We start from the raw sequence: 25,000 nt of genomic DNA, 5'->3' as shown, positions 1-25,000 counted from the left end.
AGAATTATGGATCAAAGGTATGTACTGCTAAGGGTCCTGATTGAAACTGACGAGGTAATTTCCGAAACAGATTGTCACAACACTGGCTCATGGTCACAAGCTATTGTTTCATGCCTGTTCCAGATGCTGGTGAGCCAACAATAAAAGTACTAAGTGCTTCCTTCATCAACTAAATGACTCAATCAACCCATTGAAGCTATGAAATATTCCTTTACACAGCTTGTTATAGCTTGACACAAGTCTCCATTAACAGTAACATGCTGCTGCTTTGACTAATGACACATGAGCAAGTGGCTAAGTAAACATCTAAATTCTTATATCATGTCCCTTTCCCTGTAAAAGCAGCCAGAATGAGCGACAGACATTTCTAATGCTATTATTTATCTCATCAATTTCTTACACTGAAATGTCACTTTTCTTTAAAATGTGTCCTTTTCAAACAATTTGAAAAATCACAGGATACCTTGTAAAAGAAGCACAGATGTATTCAGTTCTTGCTTGGACATTTGCTTTCTGAGGCTTCGTAGGCAGAGCTTCCTGTCATTTCTAGGCAGCACGGTCTCACACGGGCTTCCTGGTCCGATGGTTCATATCTGAGCCTCTTCTTCAGCGATGCTCCTTGAGCCTTAGGTCAGTGGCTGTTTTAGATGCTATCTGTTGGGACTGGGCATCCCACAATCTCTTGTTCTCTATAGTTTGATTGCTTGTGGTCTTCTATAACTGTCTCTATCTGTTGCAAAGACAAGTCTCTTTGATGAGCAGTAAGAGCTACCACTTACTGTGGTTATAAGGATTAATAAATATAAAGAACTATATAGGCGACTAAAGAAAGCCATTTCTATAGAGAACTCTTTCAACTGGGTATCCAATGCCAAGTGGTCAGCCCTAAAGTCATATGTCTTCATGTATACGAGCAGCATTATATGAATTATGTTTTTATATTTATGAAGAAAAATAGAAATATATAAAATTGGCATATATTTAAGTATATATGATTGAGATATAAATATATACATGGCCATTAATTTGAGAGCATGAAAGGGATAGAGGAAGGGAAAAAAGGAAGGGAAAATGATACTATTATAATTTAATTCCAAAAACAAAAAGATTAAAGGTTTATTTGAACAAAAGATTTTTTTTTTAAAGAAAACACACAGAATCATACACAAAAGGCATTGCCCCTCCTAAGAATCCAGGAAAAGACTTAAGGCCAGTATTGGGGTACTCTACTCTGGGTTCAAGCTAACTGCAAATGAGAGATACCTTTTTTTTTTTTCCGGAGCTGGGGACCGAACCCAGGGCCTTGCGCTTGCTAGGCAAGTGCTCTACCACTGAGCTAAATCCCCAACCCCGAGAGATACCTTTAATTTAGAAAACTCTAAGGTGGCAGTTGTGAGATTTCAGTTACCTACAGATGAGCCACAGAGTAGCTTTACGATTTTTATTTCTTCTCTTCAGGCCCATAAGTTAAACCAGGAGAGCTGCAATGTGCTGTATTTCTGAAATCAGGTTGGTGTGGTAAAATGTCACAAAGTATGAGGACCGAGTAAGTATAAGATCATAGGCAGAACCTTCGTTAGAAAATGGAACTCCCATCGAATTCACAAACAAACCCAGCATAGTAACTTATAAAAGCCCAGGTACACAAATTAAGTGTATTAAGGAAATTTAAATATCATTGCTTGAATCCTTTAAAAGGATTTTCTTAAATAGCTAAATGAGCAGAGTTTAGGAATTTTACGCTGTTGGGCAGTGGTGGTGCTCAATACTCAGGAGGTAGAGGCAAGTGGATCTCTTGAGTTTGAGTCCAGCCTGTTCTACAGAGTGAGCTCCAAGATAACCCATACCCACAAAAAAGAACTTTAATGCTATGTCCAAGAACTAAAGAAAGTGGAACAAGCCACAGCAGAAATGTGAAACAAGAGCTCAGTAAGTGAAGGAGCTTGAGGCCAAGCCTTAAGATTTGAGTTCGATACCCAGGGCTAACCATTGGTGGGAGGAGAGAATTAACTCTCAAAACCTGTCTTCTGACCACCCATGTACCACACATAAAACACACAAAATATAATTTTTAAAACTTAATAAAGAAACATGAAGCAAGTTTAAGGCCAATCAAGTAAAAATTTTAAAACTAGGAAAAACGGGGCTTTTTAAAATTACTGTTATATCTCTATTAAAAATAAAATAACTGTGGGAGATTTAAAAATGATATTTCTTCCTCTCTTTAAGTGGCAAAACAAGAAAAGTTAACTAAGAAAAAATATAATTCTGATCATGTGCAAGTTTGCAGTGAAAAAAAAAAAAACCCTTTCAACCCCTTTCTTTGATATTGTCTGTCCCTGTCCTTAATCCCATGAGTATGATAAACTTCAGAGCCAGGGGGCAAGATTGCACAGCCCACACGAACCACATGCACACAAAGCACACACAGCCCATGTAGACCACATACATACATGGCAAAGGGGAGAGAAGAAGGGGAGCGAGGGAGAGAGGAGTCAGAAAGCAGCCGAGGCTACCAAGTGTACACACCACAAACTGGGATCTGAAATTGACAAACATGGCTTTTAAAGGCATCCTTACAGTTCTGTATGGCTTTAAAATACATGTACTTTACATGATATATTCTTAAAATAAACATCCAAATGCATAATTATATATGCAAAGATAAATCTCAAAATAAAATCCATGTTATTTGATTTGCTGATTGCTACTTTAAGCCATTTATTCTTAGGCCTGATACTTCAAACTGAGGCTGACAATGACTGATGGTCAAGGCACTGTCCTCCCCATCCCAGGGATGTCTAATGCTCCTGTACCTTTGCAGAGCCACTTAGAAAAGCCCCAAGAAGACAGTAAGTAGAGTGGGACGGTCTGGTCACACTCCCAGTGCTGCCTTCTTATACTCCATAAACCTAAGAAAGTTACTCCCCTCTCCTCAATTTTAGAAGGTTCATAGCAAAGGACAAAGAGCTGAAGGGAGAACCAGATACAGTTGTATTTACTTAATGTATATACTTCTATAACCAAATATTAACTGATGAATCACAAATGCTGTTCTCACAGAGTGAAGAACTTGGAAATAGACTGGTATCTCTGTGTAAAGAACAGAAGCTTGTAGGCCCAGCACAACAGCTCACCAAGTAAGGGTACTTGCTACCAACTCTGATGACATGAATTCCAGCCCAAGAACACCCATGGTAGAAAGAGTGACATGGCTCCCATAAACTCTCCTCAGACCTCTACATGTATGCTGTGACACAAATTTTCTCCATTTCTGTCTCCCCATCTCTCTCTCTCTCTCTCTCTCTCTCTCTCTCTCTCTCTCTCTCTCTCTCTCTCTCTCTCTCTCTCCCTCTCTCTCTCTCTCTCTCTCTCTCTCTCTCTCTCTCTCTCCCCCACACACACACACACACCCACACACACACACACACACACACACACACACTCCCACAAAACAAGCACACAAATTTTTTAAATGGAGGAGGAGAACTGCAACAGAAGGCTCGAGCTAAACAAAGTGGCCAAATGGAGTGGGGAAGGTGACAAGTTCAAACTCAGCCTCCACTACATAGTGAAACTCTGTCACAAAACAACAAAAGCAGTAGAAGATTTTAGAATGCCATGAAACCAAATAGACTGACAGGCAGAATAAATAGTGGAGACAAAGAGTACAGAGGAGGAGCACCTTGTCTCAACGCCTCTCTGGCTTTCAGAATTACTGTGGCAAATCTCTAGATACTTGAATTTCCCTCCTGTACGCTAGTACTTACATCACAGGGTTATTGGGAAGATTAACTTAGATCACATATGGAAAGTGGTTGCAACAATCCTAGATACACGCTACGCCCTCAAAACTTTGCATTCTAAAATTTCATTGTATACATGTCTCAGAAACACATGAAGCTTTAGAACAGATGACGTTCACTTTAAAAGAGATATTTTGCTGCAGCTGTAGGGTGATTTTTTTTAACTTTCTTTTTCATGGTTTACTGAGTTATTGCTCATATTTAAGCACAATAAATGTTCGATAATGTTTGATGAAGACAGAAAATAAGAGAGTTCAAATTGGAATCAGAAAAAGTAAATCTACTAAATATGATGGTCAGGCTTTACCTTGTTTTCTTTCTGAGATGAAGGCAAACATTCTTCACTTAAGTGGAAATATTTTCATTGACAATTCACCTACTGCTACTATGACCAGTAGTGCTCATTCGAATTAAACAGTTACATTGGAAACAAACAGGAAGTAGAAGCAAAGATCATATCCTTGGCAAAGTTCATACCGCTTTTCAAGAAGTAACATACTCCAAATAATAGTTCTCCTCCTCCTTGACGGTATGCAGTGGGAGCAATGGCAGTCCGTTCCCAGTTAAAGCACGTGATATGACGGAAAGGGAATCACTGTGATATGACGGAAAGGGAATCACTGTGATATGACGGAAAGGGAATCACTGTGATATGACGGAAAGGGAATCACTGTGAAGAATATGCAGACTTGCATCAGGTACAGTGGTGCTACATGACCAACATCTCCCTGAAAGTAGAGGCAGGAAAACCAGGAGGCCAAGGACATGCCTATCTCGCCTGCACAGATACTCGGCTTAAGGCCAGTGGGGACTACATGAGAGAGAGTCAGAGGAGAACTATCCAGATTCAGAAAGACAACATTGCATGCTTTATCTTATGTGTAGAATTTAAATCTTAATATATAAGTACAATAGTATAATAAAACATGGTTCTGTGTGTGTGTGTGTGTGTGAGAGAGAGAGAGAGAGAGAGAGAGAGAGAGAGAGACAGAAGAGACAGAGAGAGAGAGAGAGAGTGTGTGTCTGTGTGTCTGTGTGTCGCAAGTACCCATACCTGATGAAAGGAGGGAATGATGAAAAGGAAGATGAAGCAATGAGTTTTACTACTTTGCTTTGGCTCCAAGTGGGTCACGCTATTCCAGCCAACCATGGCCGGGCAGTTCTAATCCTCGGTCTGCTACCCCAACGCAACCAGCGGAGTAGCCAGTGGCCATTTACCTAAATTCTTACATGGTTCTTTAGTTCTCTCTCCTGCTGATGATTCTCCCACTGCAGCATGGTGATTTTCTGCCTCTCCTCCTCTCTCCCACATCCTACCCTGTGCAAATCTAAGGGTCCCTCCCCATCTCCCTTTGCCCAGTCATTGGCCGCTAACATCGTTATTGATCAATCAAAACCAGTGGAGACAAGGATCTTCAGCGTTTGGACACGCAGATTCCTGATTAAATCAGAGCATTAGAACCAATCCCCAACAGGACAAAGCCACCTAAAGGGCAGAAATGGAAACAAGAAAGGCTAATGGTGCAGGTGAGTCATGAAAAAAGAAAATGAGAGCAACAAGCATAGGGGAGGAGAGAATGAGGGCTTGTTTGGGGGAAAATTGAAACAAAGTACAATGATATATATGGATGAAAATGCCATAGTAAGCTCCATTTCTTTGTAAACTAAACAAAAAAATTAAAAACAGACATCCTATCCAGTTGAACTAAGATATGGGTCCAGAGAAACTAAGAGAGATGAAGGTAAAATATTAAGGAACCAGCAACAGAGTAATGCTTTCTCACCTCAACGAGAGCTACTATGAGGAAGGTACAGCCTAACCAAGATAGTCCTCTGGGTTAGCTTCCACGTAAAGAAAGCATATCTGTAAACAATGGGTCCCACCATTGTTGGTCGGAGGTTATCAACTCTTGCTTCCCAGAGACTAAAGCATCCACACAAGGAATGTTTTGCAGGAAACAAGATATATGCTTGCTAACCTAGTTACAGGGGTTACATAAATACTCTGATTTATTACTAGGTAGAGGGAACGCTGCAGGTCATAGTAACTACAGTTGATATCTGAGTCCCTTCAGAGTTCGACAAGGAACCTAAAATTGCACCACTGCAAATATGTTTTTAGGTCTCATGGGTTTTTACCGAAGAGTGAAATATTGAAAGGGGTGTTTAGCATTAAAAGTAAGACACTGAACTAGGACTTCTCTAAAGTACAAGAAGATGGCAGAAGTCAACAGAAGTTCCAAGCAGGAACATCAGGAATGAGGCAAATGAATTAAAGAGAGATCAGTGTGATACATAAACTACAACACCACAAAGGTGAGAAGTAGAATAGTCAATAGACATATTGTAGATGAAAGCCCACAAAGACTATCTACTAGGATGCAAAGCCTAAGGATTTAAAGATAAAGTCTCTAACTTGCATTTCTGATTAAGCATACTGTGTTAAGCATTGATAATGACCAGAGGGCACAACTCCAGTATGTCAGAGCTAGGCTGAGCTGGATAAACATAGGTTTATCAAGCACACGACCAGGAAACGCAAGCAGCACAGGAGCCTGGGGGAAACGTCAAGAAGGTAAGAAGGTCAAGAGTTGTGGGCAAAGGCAAAGCGAAGGGCAAGAAGGAGGTGAAGAAAGCAGACAGAGCTCTAAGAGAGCAGAGGAAGAAAGGCCAGACATAACAGAGACAAAGAAATATGAAAGAGAAAATGTTCCCAACAGCAATTTCTGCTAAAAGAGCCCTTCGGTGTCATATTATAGCCAATAGACTTATCAATGAGGGGATCTGGGAATTGTGGAATTATTCCAAGAAATGGTAGAGACTATTAAAGACAGAACAACTCAGATTTCACAGGCAGAGGAGGTAAACAACACCAGGAACTGAAAGGAATTCATAGGGCACTATTGCCAGATGTTAGAAGTAAACATAAATTCAATTTTAAATTAGGACAGATTATACAGAACTCAAATCGCTACATTCCTAGATAGGAGAAAGAGAAAAACTAAAGTTCTCTCTCGCGCTTCATGGATACCATGATGCCAGAACTTTAGCCACAGACACGGTTCAGTAACCCAGAGCTTCTTTGAGGGACAGAGCCCTCCAGGGTCCCTGCTGCAGATACAGGACTTAGTTAGCATTTCAAATAAAAACATGAAATAGTATGGACGCTTTCTAAAATAAGCTGTTAGTATAAATGACCTTGAGTATGCTGTGTTAAATAAATTACCTAAAGTAAGGTTTTCTTTTGCTTTTACTTTATTCGTGTAAATTCTCTAGTACTAGAGAGTTCACAACTATATAGATGACTGACTACACAACAGGAAATGAATACTAGGCTGTAGGAAAAAAAGTATTCAGAAGCATTCATCAAAGCCCAATATATCACATTATAGAAAGGTCACCAGGGCAATTTAATGATTTTGCCATTTAATAAACTAATGTCCTACCTGATCAAGTAGCTCACTCAAGTCACCTAGGTAGTTAGAAACAAACTTGAACCGAGGCTATGAGTTTTCCACTTGTGATTCTACCTCCAGGGAAATCAGTTTAAAAAGTATGTTTCAATTTTAAAAAACAGTATTAGTTCAACTCACATAACAGCTGGGTCTATGCCACAATTAATAAAATTACTCGCAAAAAGCATAACCCCAAACACCTTAAAATTACCTCAGTTAACATAGTTCTTTGGTCCACCAATCTGTAACTAAATGCTGACTGTTTTAAGGTTATAGGAGTTCACAGTTCGTTTTTAATTTTCACTGTGTGTGTGCTCTGAATATATTTCAACCTGATCCAAATCTACAATAATTTTAAAGATAAAAATTATCCACACGAGCATTTACTTTTGAAAAGGGAGTCTTGGAACCTTTCTACTGAAAGGTGCTATGTAGAATACTGGACGAAAAATGTCAACTGTCTTACCCAGTTATGAACATTGCCAACTTTAACAAATGAAGGGAGTTTTATATCCACCAGCGTTATAGTGGATAACAAATCCCTTTCTCATTAGATTTAAGGTCTGATCACCAATTTAAAAAAAAAAACATACATTACTGATACTATACATATATGGCCCAGAACCCATGGTGCAAAGCTCATAGGCCCTAGGGGTCAAAAACCTCCTATCATTCTGCTAACTGCTCACAGTATCAAACGTCCCTCATAACTCATGTCTCTATGTACCTAGATTACTGCAGCTCCCAGACCTCTTCACAAAGTTTCTCTGTCAAAGTTACACAGAGTAATTCTGGGGCATGCTCATCCAAAACTAAGATATCTTTGTCACACCTCCTTCCCAAGGCTCAGGGAACATCATGGAAGAGAGAGCTGAAAGACTGTAGCAGTCAGAGGTTTGAGATGTTGAAGCAAAGCAGTATTTTCTGGACATGTGACTACAATGTGTTTGTCTGCATAAAATGTATACAGGGTCAAGCCAGACAATTCAGTATGGAGATGGGAGGGGCACATGAACTCCTGGCTTAGGGGCTATTGACTGCTGAGGGCTTCTGGGAGCCAAAAAGACCATTTTCTTTATTGGTGAGGCCCCTAATAGGTCAAGTACACATCACTGGATGGCTCTACGGCAGTGGTTCTCAACCTGTGGGCCACCACCCCTTTGAGGTCAAAGGACTGTTTCATGAGTAACCTTAGATCATTGGAACACATAAATATTTAAATTACAATTCATAACAGTAGCTAAATTACAACTATAAAGTGGCAACCAAAATGATTTTATGGTTGGAGCGTTCCCTCAACATGAGGAACTGTACTAAAGGGTTGTAGTATTAGGAAAGTTGAGAACCACTGGGCTACACCAACAGTATATTTGTGGTCAGCACAAATTGGAGTTTGTGAATTAGTTTTTTAAAAAAGCAGGAATGATAAAGGGATGGAGGGGTTAATGGTGGGCCTGGAAGAAGCCAGTAGGTGAGTGGAGTAAATATGAAGGCACATTATGTGAAATTATCAAAAAAACAAAAATATTAAATTATAATTCCCATCTGGAGGTTACATGAATTTGACTTTTGAATTAACAGCTTGAAATAACAAAAAATAATATGAAGAGAGTGGTACTGATGACAATAACCAAAGTACACGACACGTGTGTCCCCGAGGGTCTATGGAAAGTACATAAGACACCTGTACCCAAGTGTCTAAGGAAACCTGCTCTTTTGTATGATTTCAGAAACCCAGAAGAATGGTCCAATGAAACCCCTGTATTCATCTCCTACGTGTATGAATACAACAATGCTTATTTTTAATTAGTCCATACATTAAACCATTGCACAGAAAAATTGTGAATAGTTTATCTGGAAAAATTCAAATAATTCACTTACCTTCTGTCACCATCTGCCATTTGACTGTGACAACTAAGATGTAATGATGCTCATTAGTTTAATATTCATAAAAAGATAAAAATTACAAAGGTGAAAGAAAGCTATAATATATAATAGGCTGCATTTCAAATTCTGGCAAGATTTCAAGTTCTACCTTATTTAACAAAGCTTTAAAAGTCTCGCTGAAATATTATGATGTACATCAGCCACATATTCAGGATCACCCACTATCACCAACAGAAATTCCTATTTACCTACAAAGTCTTCAATACTGTAACGTACTAAAAATCTAATTATTCTTTCCTTTTAAAATAACTATCTATAGCAAACACAAATGAATGAATGAATGAATCAATCAATAAATAAATAAATAAATAAATAGGCAAGCAAGCCACCCAAGAATGATAGTACATGTCTTGACTCCCAGCTCAGAAGGCTGGGACAACAGTCTCCAGGATTTCAGTTCAAAGTCAACCCGGGTTATATGGAAAGACACTGTCTCAAAAACAAGTTAATCCATTAATGATACGTGAGAAAGGAAATTCTCTTTTTGCTAACTCCCCAAATTAAACTGAACAACACACATTCTTTTAGCTTGTACAAAGTGAAGTTTGTGAGGTGAATTAATAAGATAATGGTGAGAGTTATTTCTTTTCTAGAGCTACCATTCTCAAGTATAGCACTAATATAATGAATGAAGGTTTTCTGATCATGTATGTTCTTTTCTGTGCATCTATACTCGGCATTTCTCTAATGGATAAAACCATGACTGGTACTCCAAAATGGCAATATTGGTAACAAAAACAGTAATGCTGCATTGCACTCCTCAACTCTATCTCGCCCATATCTTCACATGCATCAGAGGCTACCGGGCGAGCCTAGCGAACAGAATCAGATGTGTGCAGGGTGGCTGCTTTTCACAGGATTGGATGTATATATTTTCCTCTGCCTTGCTCTCTGTGGTCCTTCACATTCTATGAGGCAATGCGTTTACCTAATCCAAAGTTATTGCACTCTGGACTCCTATTATGGCAGCCTCCCCCTACCTGCTGTTACATCCCCAAAACACAGAGCCTGGTATGTTTTAAAGCTGAGTTTCGATATATGTGTAAGAGAGTTGGCTTGGAGCTTGGAGGTTGGTTTCCATTTTACATGCCTGTAATTTGTCCGTTACAGCTTACGAGAGAGCAGTCTATCAGCACTCCCCGTGCAGTGTCCTTCCTCTCAGTACAGAATAATGTAGCATGAGGGGGGTAAAGGTAACTACTGCCCCCGCTATGGTAGCTGGTGAGAGTCACGGTGGTATTCACGTCAACCTGCTTCATGCTAAGAAAAGTTGACAGTGCTGATTAAATGCACAGACATGAATCGTAGATTCAATACCAGTGTTCTAGAAAATATATACCAACATGGTGTTTGCTATGCCTTTAACATGGCATGAAGCCTATAATTTGGTAGAAACGGTTATTATTAACTCAGCATCCCAAAGAGATAAAGTTGCTAGATCCAACCACAGTATTTCATTTTCACTACAGGTGAAAAGCTGACCCCTTGCATTCCTCTGGCACAAGCTGGTGTGAGTTTTAGACAATGGCGTGCTGACAGGACACATAGCTTAGATCCCTGCCTGAGACCTACAGAACTACGCACCACTTTGTCTACATGACTATTCACTCTTGACACAAATTTCTGACACGTGTCAACTTCTATACTGTCTTGTTTCTTCTCTGGTAAAGTATGGACCTTTCTTTAAAATCCAGTTACAATTCAACCTGCTCTTCATTCGGCTCCCCTATTTCCAGGAACTCACTTATTTCAGTATCACGTCAATAGTTTTCTGGTCGTCCTGGGTTCATGTGTCAGGCTCTACTCTGCTTTGGCCACATAACTCACCTGATTAGAGACAATGCCTGGCAGGCACTCTATTGTGATACCTGACATTAGGTACTTTATGCTACTAAACAGACGGGAAGCTAGAATGTAGTTCCAAGGTAGACGGCTGGACTAGCATTGGGGTCCGGGGGGAGATCATTTGTAGTGATTGCACATTAATCTGCATCATACAACCTTCAGAATTGATTTCAAGATAGCTGTGGTCCAACTGACTGTGGAATTGGGAAATGGTGCTCTACACAGCCGTGGGATGCTGCAGTATGCTTGACACAGTTGCCAACCTAGTGAACTTCAAACTTCCCCTTTCACAGACCCACCGGCCACGTTCCTGACAAGTTTCAAAACATGTCCATTTGAAACTTTATCTTCTTCAGCACACTGTACCCAAGAGAATAGTAAGTTCCATGAAGGGACAGACTTAGTCCACGTTCTTTACTGTTGTATTGACAAGTGACCAACACTGCACAAAACAGGCACATGGAAAATATTTGCTAGAAGAACTCTCAATATTTTTTAAATATAATAAACTATTATAATACATTATATATAATGTAATATATAAGCTGAAATGGAGCATAAAATAAGTTTAACTTGTATCTATGACAATTGAAAATAATCAATGTAGAGAAAAGAGATTTTCGAGTTGAAGGATACTGTGGAAATTAGCAGCTACAATCCCTTTATTTCCCTGACAATAAAATTGTGGCTGGGGGTATAGTTCAAGTCCGAGTACCCAAAAAAGAAAGCTGACCGGCAGATGTTAACTGACAAGCTGATTAGTATATAATGCCTTAGTGACCGACTGAACCTGGTCTCTTTGTACCTGGTCAAGTCTTTCTAACTACACAGTGACGACCACCACCCACACCCTGAGGTATTAGCCATTTGAGTCCGCCTGTAGCAAAGCTGCTAATATTATGAAAAAAGCTTTCAGACTGCTAGAGTGTTAATGTACAACGTTGGACTACGTTTGATATAATGTCTAACAAAAGACAAGTGAAGCTAATTATAAGAATATTAGTGACAGAAGAAAGTTATAATTAGAGGGAATATTTCTTTATATATTAGATGACCTTTTCCTTAACATAGCATTATAAGCTAAGCCAGAATTCTAATTGATGCCATCTTTAATTCTGGAGCCATCTCTGAATTTAATTATTGTGGTACTTTTCTTTCTAACTCATCAATAGGTCAGTGGTCATATAGAATAATATTTCATATTGATTCTGGAAACAATTTCCAAAACCTTCCCATAATTCAAAGTGCATAGGATCATAAGGTTCAAATTGCAAAAAAATGGCCAAAAATTTTAGTATTAGAATAACAATTTACATGTGGGTTATTTAAATAACCATAAGGACAAAAGAAATCTTTCTTTTGACCATACTTTTTTTTTAAGCAAAGTGTTTTTAATTAGCCCGAACTGAGATACACTTTGATGAACTCTGATCTCCTGTGCTGAATCTCTCCTGAGGACTCGATCTGACCGTCCTCAGCAGTGAGCCTTTACCCAACCAGGAGAGGAAAACGAACTCAAATGTAAGAACTGATCGGTAACTCAGGGAAATCCTAGGCATGAGAAATCCTTTTCTCTATGTCAGTATTTGTTGCCAGTTAAAGCTGTAATATGGTAAAATATGTCGGAGAATGAGATCCCTCACAAACAAGAGACATAGCCTTCTCCATTTTAGATCAAAAGTGAATATTCAGAGAATTTCGGGAAGGTGAGTTCATTAGCCAATATTCTGCTAACACCTAAGGCGAGTTCTGATTTCTCCCCAGTATGATCTTATTATTTCCCAATTAGCCATATTGCTTTTCTCTTTTCTTTTTTTTTTTAACTCTTGTTTGTTAAACTGACATTCACCCAAGCAGTTTAACCTTCCATCTAAAAGCATTAAGTATACCCTCCTCCTTTGCTGATAATTGGCCTTTCTTTATTAACTGATTTCTCTCCTTGATTTATTGCAAATCTTTTTGCCAAATTTGGATCCATTCTGGGAATAACAATGCTTGCCTTCCTTGACTCAGTTAGCATGCTGCCACTGCGACCAAAGCTTCCCTGTCACTTCTTCATGTCCTGATTGCTCTTTGAAGACCCTCTCAGAGAACAACGAATGTTTAATAAGCCTGGAATGTTTTAATGATTCCTGTTTAGCTGTGTGAGGAAATGTATGTGAGACACACTAGTCGCGCTGGATTGTTTCCTATCGAATGGCTGTGACTTTTCAGCGTGCCAAGTACACAGATCTTTGCCTCGTCTTCTGACCTCTGAAAGTACAGAGAGCACAAATATAATTAGCATATCGATAGCCAAACCAAACCGAGCCAGCGCCTCCATCAGTGACTTCAACATCCATATGTGTTTTAATAGAGTGAAACCTGCAGCTGTGCCGTCTGTAAATATTAATGCAGCCTCTAATGTGAGTAGATCTGTCACTACATTATGCAAAAGAGAACAGTCCATGATACGGGTCACTGAAGCTTCTCGTTAATGCAAATAAACATTTCTTAAAGGTATAGCTCTTCCCTTTGGAAAGAGATATTTTCTCCTGAGCTCCCGAGCTCCAATAAACGTTGGCGTCTCTTGCTCTAAACCCTCCCTCTGCCTTATCAGCCACAAGCACATTTTTTTAGCAACTGTCCCTTGCACTCAGCAAGCATAGGACGGTGCCTTTTCCTAAAAGAAAAAGTGAAATGGGAGGGTACCTACTGGCCTTGGATCACATATATCTATGTGTAAGTTTAGTATTTAGATTCCCTCCACATTTGCAAGGTGTAAACCATGAAACAGAATTATGTACTGAGGCGCCACTCTTGTAAGAACAGGTAGACAGTATGTTTGCTGGTGGGAAATGCATCTCAAGTGGACCATAAAAATAGTAGTAACTACAAGACAGGAAAAAACTGTAAAGTTCTGACGGTGTGGCCCCTAAGAGGCCACACTCTCATAGATGGCCCTATATGCATGAGTGTGTAGGCAGTGTGAACTGGGAAGACTTCCTTCCACTGAATTCTCACATCTTGATGCCCTGAGGTTCGCATCGTGAAATTCATCACATTTTGACTTGTTCTGCAAATAAAGTCCTTCAGGACAACTTGGCCTGTGCTGAGGGCCTCTCTTTTACTTGGAAAGTTATTTCTAATATAATCGATATCTGTTTGAAAGACTTTTCAATTTTAATACTTCCAAGATCCCTAAATTTCTTTCCTGCCTTCTGTGAGGTAAAATATCTGCCATTTTGCTTGTTTGTCTGTTTCAGTGATACGTGGCATGGTTATCTTTTGAGCTATTTTGATATTCAGTATAACATACACCCTAACATACATCAGGAAACATTGAAACATAGAAACATATACCCTAACACATACACACACACACACACACACACACACACATACACACACACACACACACCTTTTTACAATATGCTATTCCCCAACACCATTTCCATGGGACATACAGTGTACACTGTACACTTGGGGGCCCCTCTTTAATGCTGTCCTGCACATGGTCTTTGTTTTCCTTTTTCAATCAAGTAACAGTGTCCTTGCAAATTGTACTACTCTGCCATGTAAACAAAAACAGTTATTAAGTACGTACGCAGTACCTCACAAAAGGCTGCCTGCCGATGCAAGTTTCTTTTGTGACAACTTTTATTTCTCTCTCATAAGATTCAGTGTTTAGGAAATGGGATGAACAGTGGCTACAGATAGCTCCCATAGATACATTACCATAAAGCCACAATAATTCAAAATTGAAATATATGATCACTGAAACATTTTGAAGTGCTAATTTGTCTCTGAGCTAAAAAAGGTTTTATTGCATAATTAATTAAATGTATAAGCATTGTGTAGGCAGTTTATCCTACTCAAGGAAACAAATTGCCATTAAGGCTTACTTTACAGACAGCGATTATGTACGCACGTGAGCAGTTGTTTGTTAAATCAGTTAAATCTATACCAATAACAGCAACAACACTACAAGTCATTTTGTTTTTCCAAAAAGAAATTATCACTTGCAAATATATTTAGTAATAAACATAAATCACTATGAGTAATGTAAAGTGCCAAGAACTAATTTTTTTTAAGTCAAGTGAGATGCAGGGGATTCCACTTCACAGCAATTTACTGTCAATTAACAATTTAAAGAAGAGAGAGAGAGAGAAAGAAACTTGGACCCTTTACCCTACTAATAGTATTGCTCTGTGAGCTGTAGTGTTTCATGGTGGACAAAATTACATACAAAATCAGAAAAAAATATTTGGCTTACACAAAAATTAATTCTGAATGATCCCCAATAGGTAGGGTATATAAATAAATGCAATTATATTTTCCCAGTTCAACCAGTAACTAGCTTTTACTACAATTATAGGTCATTAGTCAGTGGGCATCAGTTTAAAAAGCATAACTTTCCTTTTTAGCAAGCTTCAATTAATTTCCCTTGGTAGGTCCCGGGCCCTTGAAAGATATACAAAAACTTAAGACACAAGAACATGAAAACCTTCTATTCACTTTTTTTCTCCCCCAAAGGCTCTCTTCTATTTCATTTGCTTCTTCAGTTCAAATCTCTGTAAATCTGCTCATATTTACTGCAGACGATGTTGTCACTACCTTGGCCATCTGTCAGAAGTGACAGTGTTTAATACGTCATAAGCCAGCTGCTAAGTTATTTCCACACTCTATGCTCATAAAAAATGTCCCAGGGCTATTAATAAAAAGGCTCCATTTAAGGATTCTTCATATAGGAATTTCGTTTTAGAGATGGGAATAAAGAGAGAGGTGCGCATCCCAGAGCTTGTGTGACTTCTTTGTTAAGAACTGTAAAGCTGTTCAGCTACACCGTGGCCACCCCGGCACAGAGGCATCGCGATGCTTAAATACGATGCTGACATGGATGGCTTTGGTGGCATGCGCTTCTAACCTTTGTCCTGCTGCTCACTGACTCTGTCCTTAAGCAAATGGTTTATACTTTGTAGACCTCAGTGGCCTGATCTATAAATTGGATATAATACTGTTATAATTTCAATGTGAAATATCTCGGCCTTGAACACCTGGTCCTTGGCTGATGGAGCTGTTTGGAGAAACTTCAGAAAGCAGCACCTAGAGGAGAAGTGTGTCACTAAGGGACCGATCCTGAAGGGGATAGACAAGCCTTTCTTCTAGTCTGTTCTCTGCTTCCTGATCCACCCACGTCAGCTATCAGCTATCTCATGCTGCCTCACCCCCAAGTTCTACTTGCCAGGCTTTCCCTGCCATGATGAATCCTCACAAATCTTGAGCCGAATTACATCCTTCCTCCCTTAAACTGCTCCTTCAGGTATCTCAGCAGACCACTGAGAAACAAAACAAATATAACTTAGCACAACGAATACAGAATGCTTATTTCAGTGACTGAAAATGAAAACCAGCCAACACTAAAACTGTACGGCTCGACCTGGGGCCCACACTCCCAGTGTCCGGGACTTACTTATCGTAGAGCCAGCCTTTGCAACACAGCATTGCCCCTCCTGGCTTCCACCTCAGAATGTAGCAAAGGACATCACCTGAGACACGCCCCACGGTAACGGTAGCTTGTAATGGCAAAGGTTTAAACCTGACTTTGTCCAAATAGAAATAGAATAAATATCATAGGCAATTTTAAAATTTCTACATTGACAAGAAAAAATGAACAAGTGGGATGAGCTGGAAAATGTATTGATTTGGCTAGAAGTTTCCAATTATTATTATTTACACAAATGGCAGTAGGCCCACTCAATTCTCCATGCCACATGGACTGAGTAATCAGACAGTACAGGTCAGCATCGTGTAAACCGAAAGTCAAAATCTCACTTTGCAGTTCCTTTGACATGTGCTTGCTCAGAAAGCCATGATGCTAAAATCAAATACCTCTAGATAGTGGTAGGAGAAGGAAAGGAAAGTCAGAACACTCCGCATACTATGTAGAGTAATGAGGAGACAGATGCTAGCACATTGAGAAGTCCCTCACACCGACTTTCCTCATCAGGACTTTACAACAGCAGCTGAAATTCAGCCCTTCTTCCTTCCTGTACATTCCTGCTATTCTCTTCAGCCTTTTCCCTGGCCGGTATTGCTCCCACACCTTGTTTCCTAGCAGCTATAGATTTGGTTTATTCTAGAAGCCATGGATTCTTTTAGTCACTCTCCAAGCTTGTGAAATAAATAAATAAATAAATAAATAAATAAATAAATAAATAAATAAATAAATAAATGCCCCGAGCCTCTAATCAGCTCCCCTAATCCTAACCTCCTCCTTCCAGCCACACTGTCTTCTCTGCCTGAGTCTCCACTTAGTTTAACTGTCAACACTGCTGTGGCTTCCTCAGCAACTCCTATCCCCATTTCAAAGCAGAATGGCCTTAAAAAAATTATAGTGGTTGAACAACATTCTGAAAAATAACCAGTCTAGTATCCTTCAAAGGTATTACTATGGAATATTCGCAGGCTAGAAAAGACCAGAGAGAAATGAAAAATAAAATGAATTAAAAGATGCTTTGGCCCAAGAAATCTAAAAAGATGATTAGTTTAAAAAGTGGCTAGTGATAAAAACTGCATGGTATTGGTACAGAGACAGACAGATAAACCAATGGAACAGAATTGAAGACCCAGAAATGAACCCACACACCTATGGTCACTTGATTTTTGACAAAGGAGCCAAATCCATCCAATGGAAAAAAGATAGCATTTTCAGCAAATGGTGCTGGTTCAACTGGAGGTCAACATGTAGAAGAATGCAGATCGATCCATGCTTATCATCCTGTACAAAGCTTAAGTCCAAGTGGATCAAGGACCTCCACATCAAACCAGACACACTCAAACTAATAGAAGAAAAACTAGGGAAACATCTGGAACACATGGGCACTGGAAAAAATTTCCTGAACAAAACACCAATGGCTTATGCTCTAAGATCAAGAATCGACAAATGGGATCTCATAAAACTGCAAAGCTTCTGTAAGGCAAAGGACACTGTGGTTAGGACAAAACGGCAACCAACAGATTGGGAAAAGATCTTTACCAATCCTACAACAGATAGAGGCCTTATATCCAAAATATACAAAGAACCCAAAAAGTTAGACCGCAGGGAGACAAATAACCCTATTAAAAAATGGGGTTCAGAGCTAAACAAAGAATTCACAGCTGAGGAATGCTGAATGGCTGAGAAACACCTAAAGAAATGTTCAACATCTTTAGCCATAAGGGAAATGCAAATCAAAACAACCCTGAGATTTCACCTCACACCAGTGAGAATGGCTAAGATCAAAAACTCAGGTGACAGCAAATGCTGGTGAGGATGCGGAGAAAGAGGAACACTCCTCCATTGTTGGTGGGGTTGCAGACTGGTACAACCATTCTGGAAATCAGTCTGGAGGTTCCTCAGAAAATTGGACATTGAACTGCCTGAGGATCCAGCTATACCTCTCTTGGGCATATACCCAAAAGATGCCCCAACATATAAAAAAGTCACGTGCTCCACTATGTTCATCACAGCCTTATTTATAATAGCCAGAAGCTGGAAAGAACCCAGATGCCCTTCAACAGAGGAATGGATACAGAAAATGTGGTACATCTACACAATGGAATATTACTCAGCTATCAAAAAACAACGACTTTATGAAATTAAGTAGGCAAATGGTTGGAACTGGAAAATATCATCCTGGTGAGCTAACCCAATCACAGAAAGACATACATGGTATGCACTCATTGATAAGTGGCTATTAGCCCAAATGCTTCAATTACCCTAGATGCCTAGAACAAATGAAACTCAAGACCGATGATCAAAATGTGAATGCTTCACTCCTTCTTTAAAAGGGGAACAAGAATACCCTTGGCAGGGAAGAGAGAGGCAAAGATTAAAACAGAGACTGAAGGGACACCCATTCAGAGCCTGCCCCACATGTGGCCCATATATATACAGCCACCCAATTAGATAAGATGGATGAAGCAAAGAAGTGCAGAAGTGTAGATCGCTCCTGAGAGACACAGCCAGAATACAGCAAATACAGAGGCGAATGTCAGCAGCAAACCACTGAACTGAGAAGGACCCCCGTTGAAGGAATCAGAGAAAGAACTGGAAGAGCTTGAAGGGGCTCAAGACTCCATATGAACAACAATGCCAAGCAACCAGAGCTTCCAGGGACTAAGCCACTACCTAAAGACTATACATGGACTGACCCTGGACTCTGACCTCATAGGTAGCAATGAATATCCTAGTAAGAGCACCAGTGGAAGGGGAAGCCCTGGGTCCTGCTAAGACTGAACCCCCAGTGAACTAGACTGTTGGGGGGAGGGCGGCAATGGGGGGAGGGTTGGGAGGGGAACACCCGTAAGGAAGGGGGGGGAGGGGGATGTTTGCCGGAAACCGGGAAAGGAATAACACTCAAATGTATATAAGAAATATTCAAGTTAATAAAAAAAAAAAAAAAAAAAAAAAAAAGTTTAAAAAAAAAGTGGCAAATGACTAAGGTAGATAGTTAAAAGTATTATATCAATGTTGGTTCCCTAGTTTTAATAACTGTATTATTACCTTGATTATGTAAGATTTTATGTGCAGTGGAGGAGGGAGAAGGGAATTCTCTATACTACGTTACAAGCTTTCCTTGGGTTTAGTGTTATTTCAGAATAAAACATTTAAAAATAAATGTGATTATTCAAGATTTATTACAAAGCATCTCTATCCCATTGGACTTGCTAGGTGATATAGCTCGTTTCTTTCTGAGAAACCGTGATTCTTTTGTTAAGCCCATTGCAGTAAGGCCATCACACAGGTTAATAAAAAGTCAATTCCAAGGTATAGAAAATCCACCTTAAGCACTACTATTAGACTGCAAATCCATTAAGAGAGTACAGTGCCACCTACATACATTCAGTAATACTAAGGACTAGATGACAGCAAATGATACTGTGCATAGCCTTTCATGTGACTCGGTAAATATTCCTTTTGAATTAACATAACTGAATAATATGCTTAAACAATAACTCCACTAGGATAACTATTCAAAAAGGAAAAGACAGGAGAAGATTTTTTTAAAAAAAAAAAAACTGTAAGGAGACATCCTCCAGGGCATAGCTGCTCTCTCCTTAAACCTGCTTCCCAGGAAACAGCATTGGTCAACACACTCTCAACCAAACCTCATGCAGTAGAAGTCAGTCTGTTCTACTCTGATGTGAATTTGCTCTTAGACATGGTAAACAGAGAAAGTAATTCATTCTGCTGCAGAAAGTACATTTATTTACATGTGATGTTTCTCCCTAATCATGAATGGTATCTTCATTATTATTCATTATTACAGCAGCAGAAGACCAAGTACAAGCAAGTTCAGGAGGAGTCAAGGTCATACAGTCAACCTTTCTCCAAGAAGCAGTTATTACAAGGGTTACCCTTGTTCTTTCTTCACACACACACACACACACACACACACACACACACACACAATTAAAATTGGTGCATTTTGTACAGAACTTACACCCTTTTCTGCTTTCGACTTCTAATGGTAAACGGCTTCCACACTGTGCCCTTGAGAACTTCAGTTCTTCTCTTAATCATCTATGAACAGCCTACAGCCCACCTTCATCTTTTTGGATTTAAATATAAACCAGTATCCACAGTATTGTATTTATTAGATATTTTGTGTCTTTTCAGTTATACTATAGAGATATATTACAGATATATACTTACATATATACATACATACATGCCGACATACATACATACAGAGACAGACTATATATATATTGTAGATATCCAATGTTGATCTCTGGCCTCTACATACATGGGCATACACATAATCACATGCACATACAAATGAGCATGTGTACACATATCCATACAGACAAAACAAATCTCCAGAAATGCAAATGTAATATACGTACACTGCTATATTCCACACATTGTGAATACCTGAGTGATTGTGTCGGGAGTTTTTAAAATAAAATATACTATCTTGCCTCCAGAGATCATTTGTATATTGATGAGCCTTGTTAACAATAATTTGTAAGCAAAATGACAAGGTATATTTTATATTCTTTTTAGAACAAACAAGTAAATACTCGTTTCCATATTCATTGTACGTGTTTTGAAAAGAGAGCGTGTTCTGATGTAGCCATGAAAAGCATCACCTTGTTAGAAAAAAAAAAAACCATAGTGGTGTTTCTGGTAAGGAAGCAATGTTGCATGGCATAGATTAAATATATCGGTGAAAGTTTATCACACCAACATCAGTCTTTTTAAAGGAGGCAGTCTATAAATTGTATGAAAATATAAGGACAAATGCCTAGAAAGCACTTTGCTCATAAAACTAGACAGAAAATACCATAATACAAAAGAGCTTTTATCGTACAACCTCAAGCTAAAGAATCGACTGTCAAATCAGATTCTTTCTCAAACACAGCCAACGGCATCACTTAATAGGTGTTTTTGTTCAATAATATAATACTAACACTAAGCATTCTTCTACATAAATGAGGCCTGCTTAGCGACAAAGCACACTAAAGAGTACGCCATCTCTACATGACGAAGATATAATACATAACTTACTCATTCAAACGTCCCTTCACCTGCAGCTTCAGGAATTTCACAATCCCAATTTGAATACAAATGTTCATTTAATTTATGTAATAAATATCAATCACTATAACATTTACCTAAAAGAGCTGCGTTTTCCTTTAGAAATAAATCATGATATGTCAGGATATGTTTATGGACTGACAACCCTGAATTTCAAGGAGCCATCTCACAGTTTTTTCATTTGAATTACCTATTCATATTCCCCTGCTATCTTGTCAGCATGTTTCCCTAGTGGGGAGAAACTGCGTACTTGTCCACTTGTAACATGACTTCTTTCACTTGGGTGGGTATCCTCTTCATCAACAACTAAGTGAGGATGTAAACTTGTCAAACCGAAGGCAATAGAACAGTGTGCACATGATAAGTTTATCCCATGTGGAGAGGCTTATCAGGAGGTAGCAGAAACAGTGCACTGAACGACACTCCAAAGAGTGGATCAACGCTAAAGAAAATTCTCAAAACCTCAGAAGCATTTAATCCCCATCCCTGGCTGTCTGCCATCAAAACTCCACTCAAATGTATTTATTTCATTAGCTATTAACCAGATGTAGGTAACGGGTTTTCAAATGAACTCTGGTAAGAGCAGTCTCGAAGGAGACACACTTACAGAATATCTATGTCCAGAGGCAAGCTCATCCACAGGTAAGGACAAGCAAGTTGATCCTGAATTTCTCTGTATTAAAATTACCATCCAGCAAGAAAAATGGCGTTCCTGCTCATGAGTAAAGAATAACTGGGAATTAGAAAGATTCTCAATAGTAGGTTTTATGGTCACAAAAATAAGCAAGAATTTCTCTACCATATCAGTTGCTGCCCTGGGCACTGATTGCCATAACAGTATCAGACTAGAACAGTGTTATAAACAGCTGCGGCCTAGAGAAATTAGGCAAGTTCTGCCACAGTCTTCTCTGTGTGGATTTATTTTTAAAAACAAACGAAAATCTCTAAGCTAAACCACCAGTCAAGCATGTGCAGGAGTGTACGCTCCATCACTGTATCAGCTGAGCATACCTTCACGTTCATTTTCTACAACCAACACTTGGGATACAACTTCTAGCCCCACCCAGCCTTATATTTTACAGAGAAACAGCGCCATCTTTTGATGCCAAACAAAAGCCCATAATACTAGTTTTCCAAACCTTTTATACAGGGAAATTCACAAAATCCACAACTGTCGTTGTGGATTTTATATCATGACTATCATCTCCTAAGAATGTTTTCATTCCAAAATTCATAAACAACAAAGAAGATTGCTTACCAAGGTGCAAATGTGTAAAATATTACAAAATGATATCAAAAGCATCTATCTTGGATCAACAATATAATAATTTCTAATCACTATTTCATTAAACAAAATTTAGCAATTATGTCATTCAACCGATATGCATTAAATAAAATTTTTTTCTGGCATTTCTGTTAGAAATCAGGTGCTCCCTCAGCCTGACCACAGTGATTCATCCCCAGCAGGCATTTCATTACCAGTTACCACTAAATGTAACCTGCATACCCTCCAAAGGTCTCTGCCATCAGACGGTTCTCTGTCTCTCTGTCTCTGTCTGTCCCTGTCTCTCTCTCACTCACTCTTGCTCTCCCACTGTCTGTCTCTCTATCTCGATAGATAGATAGATAGATAGATAGATAGATAGATAGATAGATAGATAGATGTCTTGCTCTCCATTCTGTCTGTCTTTCTCTGTCTCTGTCTCTCTGTCTCTCTGTCTCTCTATTTCTCTGCCCCCCAACCCCCTTCTCTCTCTCATCTCCACCCAGAGCCGTCCTACCACTCCCTGCCTCTTACATGAGATCTGTTGGGTGTTGTGATCCCTGTAGCATTCCTTGGCTCTCGCTGATGAGGTACTTATACTGTATGAACCTTAACAATTGCTGTATATCAATACTGATTATATTTAAGATGCACTCGCTGATATCATAATTGGACAAATAGTATCAGCAGTAAATCATCACCAAAGTCCAGAAAAACACAAAAACAAATATAGTAAGTTTCTGAATTACTTACACCAGTGACACAATGTCACCACGCTGTACTTCAAAATTCCTCACTTTCCAGTGGTTCAGAAGTACCACATCTGAGGACTGGCTTCCCCCAGGATTCAAAGAAGGCTACAAAATAGAAAAGATACGTTTATCACTTGTAGTATTTTTCAGTCTTTATGATGCAGGGTACTTCAGAGCTTAAGAAAAATTCCATTAAAAAAATCCTACTATTGTACAGTTCTAAAGTAAGAACAAATGAATTTTCAGACAGGCTAATGAGGATTCTTCCGCAATGAAATAGAAAATAACAACAACAACAACAACAACAATAATAATAATAATAATAATAATAATAATGTTACCAATACTTATTTGTAAGAAAAATATGTATGCTTGAAATGAAGTCTTTACTAAATTCTAGTAAAGAGGTACATAAAACTTTATGAAGAATAAAAACTATGCAAAGAGGGACTGAATTGTCCCAGGATAAAATTCTGGTGAGACCTACTCCCAACCGTCATTCCATATGGAAAGAGAGGAAATAATCTAATGTCAGCCAGCAAAACATCCATATGAAGAACCACCCGGAGCAGGAGGAATAGGGATGGGCAAAGCACTAACATGTAGATTCCTGCCCTTCTTGTTCCAAGAGCATGTCCAGGTCCTGGTCTCAGGCAACACTGGCTGTGCCTGAGGATGAATGAAGTGACAATTGCGAAGCACTGTGTTCACTGAGCCACAAAAATTTCAGCCGTGAACCATGAAACCAACACAGCTGCTATTTGGATGGGACAACAAATAGTTAATGAATAACAAGTCAAGATAGAATGGGAAGGGGGGATGAGAACTATGAGGAGGAGAGCATTTCATGACTACTAAAAATGGAAATGTGAGAAGCAGCCATTTCTGCGATGACAGAAAGGACTCCGAATAGCTGAGGCTGTTTGTTTCACTGCAAACTGGTAGAGACAGCAAGAGGAGACATGGGCAAGGAAAAGGAGTAAGGGCCAGGCAGACATGCCCTGACACAACAGTGGCAAACACTTTAAGGTTCCTGGAATCAAGGGCTATGGAGATGGTTCGTGGGTAAGTGCTTGCTGTATATGCCAAGGAACCTGAATTCAGAGCCCTGACATCCACATGAAGGGCACAGCTACACCTGCTGTAACCCCAGCTCTTGGGAGGTAACGGAGGCAGGCAGAGCTCAGCCACCACAGCCAGAGAAGTGAGGTCCACGTTCCATGACAGATTCAACCTCAGAAAAATGAGGTACATATTTATCCATACAAAGCAGTATGGTTGACCAACCACAGGCCACATTCAGAAAGAAAGCTCTCCCTCTTTACATTTATTTATTTATTTATTTTCCATCTCTATTACATTGG

The 25,000-nt window shown here is 39.3% G+C and overlaps 1 protein-coding gene across 2 annotated transcripts in view; it reads right to left on the bottom strand.

Moving 5' to 3' along the window:
- Immp2l (inner mitochondrial membrane peptidase subunit 2) overlaps positions 1-25,000 on the bottom strand; it is a 911,968-nt gene that overhangs the window by 807,856 nt on the left and 79,112 nt on the right. For both annotated transcript variants that reach the window (XM_032907674.1, XM_032907673.1), the window contains exon 3: positions 23,638-23,741. In XM_032907674.1, coding sequence (XP_032763565.1) covers positions 23,638-23,741 — 104 coding nt within the window. The remainder of the gene's footprint in view (positions 1-23,637; positions 23,742-25,000) is intronic.

The sequence above is a fragment of the Rattus rattus genome, chromosome 7 (assembly GCF_011064425.1).
Source record: "Rattus rattus isolate New Zealand chromosome 7, Rrattus_CSIRO_v1, whole genome shotgun sequence".
NCBI classification, from domain to species: Eukaryota; Metazoa; Chordata; class Mammalia; order Rodentia; family Muridae; genus Rattus; species Rattus rattus.
Note: the sequence above shows the minus strand (reverse complement) of the source record. Positions and strands in the feature narration are given on the sequence as shown.